This window comes from Mus pahari, chromosome 16, assembly GCF_900095145.1.
Source record: "Mus pahari chromosome 16, PAHARI_EIJ_v1.1, whole genome shotgun sequence".
NCBI lineage: Eukaryota > Metazoa > Chordata > Mammalia > Rodentia > Muridae > Mus > Mus pahari.
In genome coordinates this window covers 3,999,907-4,010,440 of record NC_034605.1, presented here as the reverse complement: position 1 = coordinate 4,010,440, position 10,534 = coordinate 3,999,907, and the positions used below count along the sequence as shown (strand labels likewise).

The following is a 10,534-nucleotide window of genomic DNA, read 5'->3' as shown; positions in this document are numbered from 1 at the left end:
GAGAGAGAGAGAGAGAGAGAGAGAGAGAGAGAGAGAGAGAGAGAGAGAGAGAATGAGAGAATATGTCTGTATACTACCATGTACATGTGGAGATCAGAGGCACCTTGCAGGAGGTAGTTTTCTCCTTCTGCCGTGTGGTCCTGAGGATGGATTTCAGGCATCAATGCAAATACAGCTAAAGTGATTTAAGGCAGTGCCAGTTTCTGCTCCTCCCATAATGAGTTCCTACTGTGCATATAATAAGATAAATCTGAAAACAACTATAATCACTAACATTCAGAGAGTATTTACTTAGATCATGCCAGAGTAATTTGCGTTCATCATATTTATTTGTATAACTCCCTGCATTCAGGTACAGTTAGCCTGGCCACCAAGAAACGAAGAGGCTAAGTCATTTGCCTACATCTACATATCTGGAAAAATAACAGAGCCAAGATTAGAAGCCCTGTCAGTTGAATTTTAGAGCAGGAACATTTAAGCAATGAACTATAATTCCTTTGTGATATCTGTACACCTGTAAGATTAGGGAGTGTGGAGTTTACCCAAGGCTTGTCCTGCAGCCACCTCTGCCCACACCTCCCCATTCTCATGACAGCTAAGTCCCCATTACCCTGGCAGGTCTGTACAGAATCCTCTCTTAACTTCCATAATTACCTCTGTAACCCTGAGAGAAGACAGCAAGAGTTAGTATACCCCCATTGAGCTGTCTGTTTAAAAGTACTGGGTACAGTGCAGGAACCCCTTCTTAGTACTAGATCTCTAGTAGTAGAAGATGATCTCATTAACACTCAGAGATCATCTGAGAAACCGAACCCTGTTTCTATTCAAGGCATAATTGGACATATCCCTGAGGCACTTCTGATGAGCAAATCACAGGATCAAGTGCAAGGGTTTAGATGGTGTGTTTTGTGTGTGTGTGTGTGTGTGTGTGTGTGTGTACACTCAATTTCATTTTAGAAACTGGAAAATTTGGGCCTGTGGCTAATATCACTTTTCTCTTTCCTCTACAGGCATGAATGCTTTACAGTTACAGAACCTGGCAACGCTGGCTGCTGCTGCAGCTGCTGCTCAAACCTCAGCCACCAGCACCAATGCAAACCCTCTGTCTAGCACAAGCAGTGCCCTGGGAGCCCTCACGAGCCCCGGTGAGTGAGAAGCTTGGCTCTTCACCACATGACAAGATCTGTGTGCACGCATGACTTCATACACCGTGAGGCAGGGAGTTAGGTTGGTGTCGGGAAGCCTGCACAGGGTCTCTGGCTTATGATAGTTCCTACTTTCTTAAGGAGAAACTTGAATGGATGTGTTTATTTTCCAAGCATAAAACGAGACACGTTTTCAATGAAGAACTTCACAGTCTCTTTATTTTTACAAACGTTTCCTTTCTTTCTTCTGATACTTAGGTATTAATTACTACAGCAACCCTCAGTCTCACGCTCCACTTTTGTGTCCTGTTCTCTTAAAGGGGAAAAAAAGTTTAAGAATTTTCTAGTGGTTCTCAAACTCTGATCTCTTCAGTGTTGACTTTCACACCAACTCTATCCTGTACCTTTGAGTAGTAAAGGACATTGTGCATTCATTTATGGTCACATTCTGCTTATGTAATTGGATATCTTTTTTTCTTAGAAAGTTTGTTAGCCTTATTCAATGGCTAGTAACATTTTTTTCTTTTTTGTACAAGAAAGACCTAATAGGGTTGCATACTTATCATTGAATTGTTTACTCTATTTTTAAAAAATAAAAAGAAACCAGAATGTTTTATTGGCTTCCTTCTCTGGATTTCCTGGTCCTCTCCTCTGTAGCCTACAAGGGACTGTGCTTCAGCATCTTGCTTCTAACTTTGAAAGTCCATGACCTTCTATCACATGTGTCCAGATGATTAGCTAAGTGGTGACAGAACTTTATTGTAATTGTGCAAGGTTTTCTTATGGAAAAATAGGAAATGAGTGCTACAGCGTATTCCCGACAGCTTTCTCAAGAAGTCTGACTTCGGGAAGCAATGAGACATGTTCCTCAGACCCATAGGACTGAAGGGAGAAACAGCCCTTGGATCTTTATAAAGCATTATTTATCTAGAAGGAAAAACCCAAGCAGTGTTTATAAGAATCTCCTGAATTTATCCCTAATGTGCTAAAATCTCCAGACAACAGACCATGTGTATGATTTAATTCTTTCAAGTACTTAAAAAATACACCATTACTCTATGTGGACTTTACTTTTTGGAATAATGATATTCATGAAAAATCAACTTTTGGGGAGGATTGGTTTTCACATTTTTATTGGAGGGCAACAGGGAAGGGGCCTCTTCCATCAGCAGGAGCATTCACAGGTTCTGCAGCCATTCCAGGCTTGGGCCCAGAGGCTCCTGAGGGCATGTTCCTATTATCTCGCACAGGCAGCTGGTAGGGTGTGGCTGGTATGAGGGCTAACCATGGGTCCAGTCAGAGAACAAAACCATCAGCATTGGCTCCTTTGTCCAGGCATTCATTCTTGAAGAAGGTGGAGATTCTTCTGGCCATCTTGGTCTTCATAGAGACTGAAAAGTCAACTTTGACAGTATTTTCAAGAAATGAATGTATAGCTTTATTAGCTCCTTTAGTGACCCTATACTAACTACTTTCCTTATTCTGGAAAAAAACATCTTAAGCAGATGTTTTACTTGCTCAGAGTTCAAGGGTATAAGTGTATCATGATTGAGATGTCATAGCTGCAGGACCTTAGACTGCTGGTCACATTGTATCTACAGTCTGAAGAAAGGATGAATGCTGGTACTCTGCTCATGGTCTCCTTTTTATTAACCCCTCCCAATCATAGAACAGTACAACCCACATTCAGTTAAACATCTCTGGAAATATTCTCACAGACACAGCTAAAGGTTTGTCTCCTGGATGGTTCTAGATCTTGTAAAGCTGACAGTCAATTTTAAGCATCACAAACAACTTTAACATTATTAGTTTCTCCCTTATGAAAACAACAGTGATTTCCTTAAAATATATTACATGTGAAAATATTATAATTCATTAACTAATATCTGTAAGATATAATGGTAGACAATGTCTTTGTGTTAGAAAAATGGCAAATTGAACCAGAAATACATAATACTTAGGAGTCTTTAAGTCTTCAGGAGACCTCAGAAAATAAGAAATAAATATTAATTTAAATGACATAAGGCTGTTGATAGTGATAAAACTGAGTAAGGTATATGAAGGATCTGAAGGACTAAGCCCTCTGTCAGAAGGTAACGTTTGTGCCAAAGCCTGAATGAAGTGAAAGAAACTGTGTAGTCTTCAGAAAAGGGCAGATGCAGTGAGGGAGGGAGGAACTTAGAGTGAGAGTAAGTTGGCAAGGGTACTTTTGGGAAGGGGGGGAACAGCGGTGCTTAGCTAGGTGTGGTGCCTCACACCTTTAACCCCAGCACTTTAAGCAGAGGTGACTAGGTCTCTATGTGATTCATCTCTCTGAGACCAGCCTGGGCTACTAATGGGTTCTAGGAGAGCCAGAGAAAATATCGAAACACTGTCTCAAAAAGAGAGAAAGAGAGAGGGGGGAGGGGGAGGAAAGGAGAGGGGGNGGGGAAGGGAGAGGGAGAGGGAGAGGAGAGAGGCCCATGTTACTGGATCCATAGCTGTTTGTGTTAGCTCTCCCATCACTGACAGAATGAACGCCTGACATAACTTGTCTTACCTATGATTCAGAGGTTCAGTCCACAGTCATCTTGGCACTGTTTCTGAGCCCATCACAGAGAACTTCACTGTTAGTGGGAGTATAGATGAGAAGGCTATTTGTCTAATGGCAACAGGAAGTAAAGACAAAATACAGGAAGTGGCCAGGAAGATACAACTTCTAATACGTCCTAGTGACCTACTTCTAGGTAGGTCCCAACTCCAGAAGTTAATATAAGTTTACAAAATCGTGCCACTAGCTAGGGGATCTCTCAACATCTGAGTCTATAGGAGACTTTTCAGATACAACTATAATACCATTTCAGACAATACTTTAAAAATCACGAGTTGTTTATTTTGTATTGTATTTTTGGGTTTTTAAGACAGGGTCTCACTGTTTACCTCTGGCTGGCCTGGAACTCAGAAAGATAAGCCTCTCTCTCTCCTAGGTGATGGCTTTAATACATGTGCCACCATACCTGGCTACAAATTTTATTTGAAGTCTCTTAAAACAGAGGGTGCTCAGTCTAAGAGGATGGCCTGTGTCAGAAGGGAAGTTTAATTATTTGAGAACATCTCATATTCTTATAGCCAGAGAGAAAATGTATGTGAAGATGTTTTTGCCTCCCTCCTGCTGTGGTCACAGTGTCCCATTAGCACGAAGTCCTTCTCAGTCTTCCTGGAGCAGCCCGCTGCCCTTCAGTAAGTAGATGCTGCTGCCTGAGGGCCACTTGAAAGGGGTTCCCTGCAAAGAACGCTCTTCATAAGAGCGAAGAGGACTTCATTAGAACCTCTAAGTGTGACAGAAAAAACTATTTAAAACTAAATTTTTGATTATTTTTCCTATGTAACTAAAAACTTTTTTTATTCAAATAGAAGTAAATGTCCCTGATTTAAGTAAAAGTCCCTAACTTCCAGCAGGGACTTTTTCAGAGATGTAGAAAATATGGTTAGTAACGTTAGTAACATTCCTGCCTCTATTCTTCTTCAGGATGATTGCTTATAAGATAAAGTGTTCCATGCCATCACAGGGTGAGTGCTATCACTCATATTTTAAAATGATAGTCCAGTGAGTTCACTGTCTGTACCATGAACAGTCCTACTGTAAAATACATGAAGCCTCATCTCTTCACGTCTACACAGGGCTTGAATTTACCCTGTGTTTAAATGTGTCTCGTAAGTTCCAGATAAATTCATCTACAAAGGAAAAGGACAATTTAATCCCCAAACTATTAATTTTTTTCATAATTGTAAATTTATCTTTTCAATTTTGCATACTGAGAAAAAGTCTCCCTACAGCATTATTATAAATGATTTAAAATAGTCTTGGCTTTAAAACATGAAAGATTAAGCCTTAATTTTTGTTTAAAAAAATCCCCTTAAGCAATAAATAGGTTCCTTTGTCTCATGGCCTTGAAATAAAAATTAAAATAGTTTAAATTGCCTGTGGTTAGAATAAGTGTTTCATGCAATTATCAGATAGTAGTGAATAAAATTAGAAATTAAATCATGAAAGAATAAAAAGCAGGTAAGTGCATATTGTTCCTTTTATGAGTTCCTCGTGGGTCTTCTGGAACCTAATTTAATCGTGTTTCTTTTCTTTTGATAGGCTAATTTTTCCTTTATTTACTTCAGTCGTCTATTTAGTTAATTAATTCTTGGGTCATTTCTTATTACCCACTTTTGAGCCTGTTTTTGAGAAGTATGTTTGTTTTACAGAAATAGACAAACTGTATGTCCAGCAGATAGCGAGGTATCACAGGCAGTAATATTTGTCTCCTGCAGTGTTTAGAGATGAGTTGTTTTTCTCTGCTAATGTTCAGAGCTTGGAAATTAGCATTACTTTCACCATATGTGAACTTTTCTTCGGCATTTTCTGTCTAAAACCTAATACCACAATATCATACTTGCCTACTGTGTTATTTCTTAGCCTCCTGTTTTCTTTCTTTCTTTCTCTTTTTTTTTTCTTTCTTTCTTTCTTTCTTTCTTTCTTTCTTTCTTTCTTTCTTTCTTTCTTTCTTTCTTTCTTCCTAAGAAAAAGATGTTTTAAAATTCTCCCAATGTTTCTGTAAGTGCAGACTCAGTCAAGTGCACACTTCAAGATAATGGATAATTTCTTTCAATAGCATAAGCCATTTTAAAATGTCAGGAAGCATTACTTTACTCCCACTGCTGGCTCTTCAAAGAGTTTTCCCTTTAAACTCTTGGCAGTCTTTCTCCCTATCTTCAGTCTCCTTGAAGACTGCAACAGTCTGAGTTCCAGGGAAATGTTGATGTGACCTGGTGGAGCACTTAAGGCAAGAGAAAGGGAGGGGTGTTTCATGGGCTCAGGCCGGTCATGCCCCCTCACACAGATGACTACGGAGTGGATGCTGTCCCTGTCATATCTGTGTCACTCGGGCAGATGCATATAACAAGATACAAAATCTGTCCCTAGAGGTTATCCTGTAGCCTTTCAGTTTGTAGGAGGCTTTGTTATCTTAAATGTGCCTGTATCTGCATCACCAGAAAACCTGTGCACTCTGTGGAAAGTGACTCACAGATTTCCCTGCCACACGTAGGAGACTTTCAGTGTGGCAAGTGTATTAAAGTGTGCTAGGCCCTACATTGCTCCCAAGCATTGACTTGTAGGTGTATGCCAAGGCCCAGAGCCATAGATAGAAAAGGCACACAGTGACACCTGAGCTTCAGGAAGTCCATGACTAAGCATGTCCACTGACCTGTTCTTCCTGCTGCCTTCCTACTCTGTGCACCCTGATAGGTGCAGTGCTGCATCTCAGTCCTGACACGGCAGCAGCATCCCTCAGCGGCCCTCAGCCTGCTTGGTCTGTCCTACAAATGCCATCTCTCCCCGCTGGCACTAGCCTAGTGGAGATACTTGTTTTCACTTCTTCTGTTACTACACAGGCCCCAATGCAATTTCCATGCTCTACCCTGTTGAGCACTTTAAATTTGGCTCTGTGTGATCTAAGCTAGTAAAACAACCTCCTTAGTGTGGCTTTCCAGGTCTTCCCTGCTCCTGGGGTGTCACTTTGCATCAGATGCCTGCTGTCCCTCCTTTCTTCTTGCACTCTGCCTTCCTAGAATGTCAGCATTCCTCCTTTGGCTCATTCTTGGAAAGCTCTCAGCCGTCTCCTGCTTAGAGCAGAGCTGATTCTTGACATGGCATGTAGGGGTAGAATTGACTTTTGATTTGTGTTGTTGAGACAAGATCTCTTATTTCCCTGACTGGCCTGGAACAACTCCCATAGATCTACCAGACTCTACGTCCTGACTGCTGGGATTAAAGGTGTACACCACCATGCCAGCTTAAAAGTGGCTTTTAAAAAACCACATATTACTATTTGTGTAAATCAAACTGAAGTAAAGGATTTTTTTAATTGCTAAAAATTGTTTCAAATATCTCAGTACTTACATTTTAATAATCACCACACATGTCTTCCTCATCAATTAAGTTTTCCATGGAGTATGGTTATCACTCTAACATAAATGCTTAACTAAGTCTAACCCCGAGTCAATAGAAGTCCCTTCATAGGGAGCTCCCAGAAAGGAGCTCCTTGAGGGCAGAGGAGATGGAAGAGAGGTGTCTACATGAGATAAGCATCCTGTGAATGTCATACCACTTTTCTTTCTGCTGCCAAAGTGCATGCTTCACCCTCCATTGTAACAACACTCATCATGTCTCTGTAAGATAATTGTTTAAACATATGCCTTTGTTCCACACTCTAGTCAGTGGTTCTCAGCCTTCCCAATGCTGCGATCCTTTAATACAGGATCTCAGGTTTAATACAATTGCTCAGGTTGTGGGGACCCCCCAACCATAAGGTTATTTTCATTGCTACTTCATAACTATAATTCTACTGCTTTTATGAATCGTAATGTAAATATCTGATATGTAGGATATCTGACATGCAACTCCAATGGAGTCTCAACCCACAGGTTGAGAACCATTAGTCTAGATAGGAATACACTTTCAAAGTAGAAAGTTTTTTGTTCATAGTTCCCCCTTGATTTGAAACATCACATCACACTAGTTTCTAGAGGCTTGGTTTGTTTATTTGTTTGTTTGTTTGTTTGTTTCTTTCTTTCTTTCCTTTTGGTTTTATTTAGTTTTGATTTGGCTTTTTTTTTTTGGTTGTTTTCTATTTTGTGGTTTTTATTTTTCAAAACAGGGCTCCTCTGTGTAGCCCTAGCTGTCCTGAAACTCACTCTGTAGACCAGGCTGGCCTCAAACTCACAGAGATCTGCCTGCTTTTGCCTAGGATTTTTTTTCTAATGTTTTGATTTTTTATGACAAGTGAAAAGTCTCCATGCAATGTATAAGCACCATTCATTCTAGTCTAGTACAGTGCCTGCATCTCTGAGGAGATACCCAAACGGGTCAGTGATGTTGACAAGGTCACATAGGACTTAGCTCCTGAGGAATCATAGCCATACTTTACCTGAGGACACTTCCTTCTAACAGGAAACAGAATTAATCAATGCTGACACCTTAGATCACAGTTATCTAGGGTAGTCTGGCCTTTTATTATAAGATTCTTACCAAGCATGGCCTTCAGGATGTTCTTATTTCATAATACAGAATAATACAGAATAAGGAAGCATCATTGATTGAGAGCACCTCATTTTCAGAACCAGGGACTCAAAGGTAGACTTTGAAAAATGACATAATCATCCTTAGCAAGCATCTGTTAGTTACATGGGTAGTACTCATTCCACATTGCAATGGAATACCTACATTGGTTAGAAAAAAATGAGATCCATTTAGCTTAGAATACTTTTTACTTGTAATGTACTTATAAAACATGGGCCATTTTATTAGTGCAGGAACCATATGCATAAGGAATAACTCAGTTTCATACCCTCCCATTGCTCCCCTCACACTTACTGTTTTTCATTGTTTATCATTACAAAAAGGAAATTAATCTCAAGGCAATCAGTTCGCCCCTATAGTAGCTATTTTTGTGTGTGTTTTGATTAGGCAGAGTCAAAACAGTAAAACAAGCTATTTATTTGTGGGGTTGAGGCAGTCATATCATTTTTACTACAGAAAAGACTGACATTCACCCCTTGTCTCATTGCTTCTAAGACTGACATTCACCCCTTGCCTCATTGCTCCTAAGTTGTACTCACTCATTTCTATAAGCTTCAACATTTTTGAGCTACTTTTTCTAAAAGTTTTCCACGCCTGTTCTCGGTCCTGACATTATAGAGCTCAATGGAATCAAGAATTACACGAGCTTCTCTAAGTCAGAAGACACGGTAGTAATTATAATCCCCTGATGCAGTGTTCATTCACTCAGCACATACTTGTTGAGGATCTCTTGTCAGCCTGGAATTCCTTTTCCTCTTTCTTTACCTTATGTATATGAACACTCTGCCTGCCCGTGTGCATGTGCACACAATCGGAGTTAGGGATGGTGGCGGGCACTGTGTCGGACCAGGACTTAAACCTGGGTCTCTGCACGATCAAGTGCTTTAAGCCACTGGCCTCATATCTGGAGTTCTTATAAGCACCTAACACACTGGTAGGCAAAGCTGACAAAAAATCTTATCTCATGCTACTGCTAGTTTTTTGAAAACTATTTTTTAATAAGACTCCCCATAGTAAAATAACTTTAGCCACCTTTAAGTATAAATTATAATTTTTGGCTTTAAGTATAAATTATAATTTTTGTACTCTTGAAAAAACTTTATGTAACATTTCTATTCTTTATACTAAAGTTTTTGACTTGGATAGAAATGAGGAAAGAAACTTCTAGTGTTCTTATCTTTTTCTTTTTTTTTTTTTTTTTTTTTTTTTTGTATAAAACAGAGTTTATTCATGACATGGGTAGGGGAGTAGAGGCAGAGAAAGGCAGAGAGAGACAGAGACAGAGACTGACACTGACTGGCCCTGACCATGTGGAGAGAGGGGAAGGGAATGCAGAGAGAGGGGGAACAAGAGGCAAGAGAGACAGCGAGCGTTTCTGATCTTCTTTAAGCTGTATGTTTATCTATGTATTCGGTGTAACCAGGAGCTCTGGGTAGATGTTGTCTTTATTTGTAGATTTGACAAGAAACAAAACTAGGAGCACAAGGATTTTGCCCTGGGAAGGTCTACTCCCACTCTTCCTTGGTAGGTTCCCAGTAGAAGCAGCACATGATAACCAAGGGTATATTATTTCTGTTAGGATATTAAAATCTGAGATTCTGAAAACCAGATAGTTAGAAATACAGTAGTCTTTCAGGGAGAGTTCACTCTGACAGGGACCAGGCACTGTGACTGAGGGAAAGCATGCAAGTATTTCTCAACCAAACTTTTTTCAAAATAGGGAGCCTCCTCTAAATTACACCTTCCATCAAGGAAAACAGTGAGTTGGGGATGAAGAGTTATCTCGGTGGTTAAGAACACTGGCTGCTCTTCCAAGGTCAATTCTTAACACCCTATGGCAACTCACAGCCCTCTGAAACTCCAGTTCGAGGGGATCCCATCCCCTCTTCTGGCTTCCACAGATACTAGGCACACATGTGGTACACAGACATACATGCAAGGAAAACATTCTCATGTTTAAAATATTTTTTTCATTTTTTATTGGATATTTTCTTTACATTTCAAATGTTATCTCCTTTCCCAGTCCCCCCCCCAAACTCCCTATTCCATCCCCCCTCCCGGACTTCTGTGAGGGTGTTCCCCACCCACCCACTCCCACCTCCCTGCCCTTGAATTCTCCTACACTGGGGCATCTATCAAGCCTCCCCAGGACCAAGGGCCTCTCTTCCCATTGATGCCCAACAAGGTCATCCTCTGTTACATATGCAGCTGGAGCCATGGGTTGTTCCGTGTGTACTCCTTGGTTGGGGGTTTAGTCCCTGCAAGCTCTGGGGGGGGG

At 40.5% G+C, this 10,534-nt stretch overlaps 1 protein-coding gene across 25 annotated transcripts in view; it reads left to right on the top strand.

The window, feature by feature from the left end:
• Celf2 (CUGBP Elav-like family member 2) overlaps positions 1-10,534 on the top strand; it is an 842,569-nt gene that overhangs the window by 792,164 nt on the left and 39,871 nt on the right. For all 25 annotated transcript variants that reach the window (XM_029547668.1, XM_021215268.2, XM_021215269.2 and 22 more), the window contains one exon: positions 1,011-1,145. In XM_029547668.1, coding sequence (XP_029403528.1) covers positions 1,011-1,145 — 135 coding nt within the window. The remainder of the gene's footprint in view (positions 1-1,010; positions 1,146-10,534) is intronic.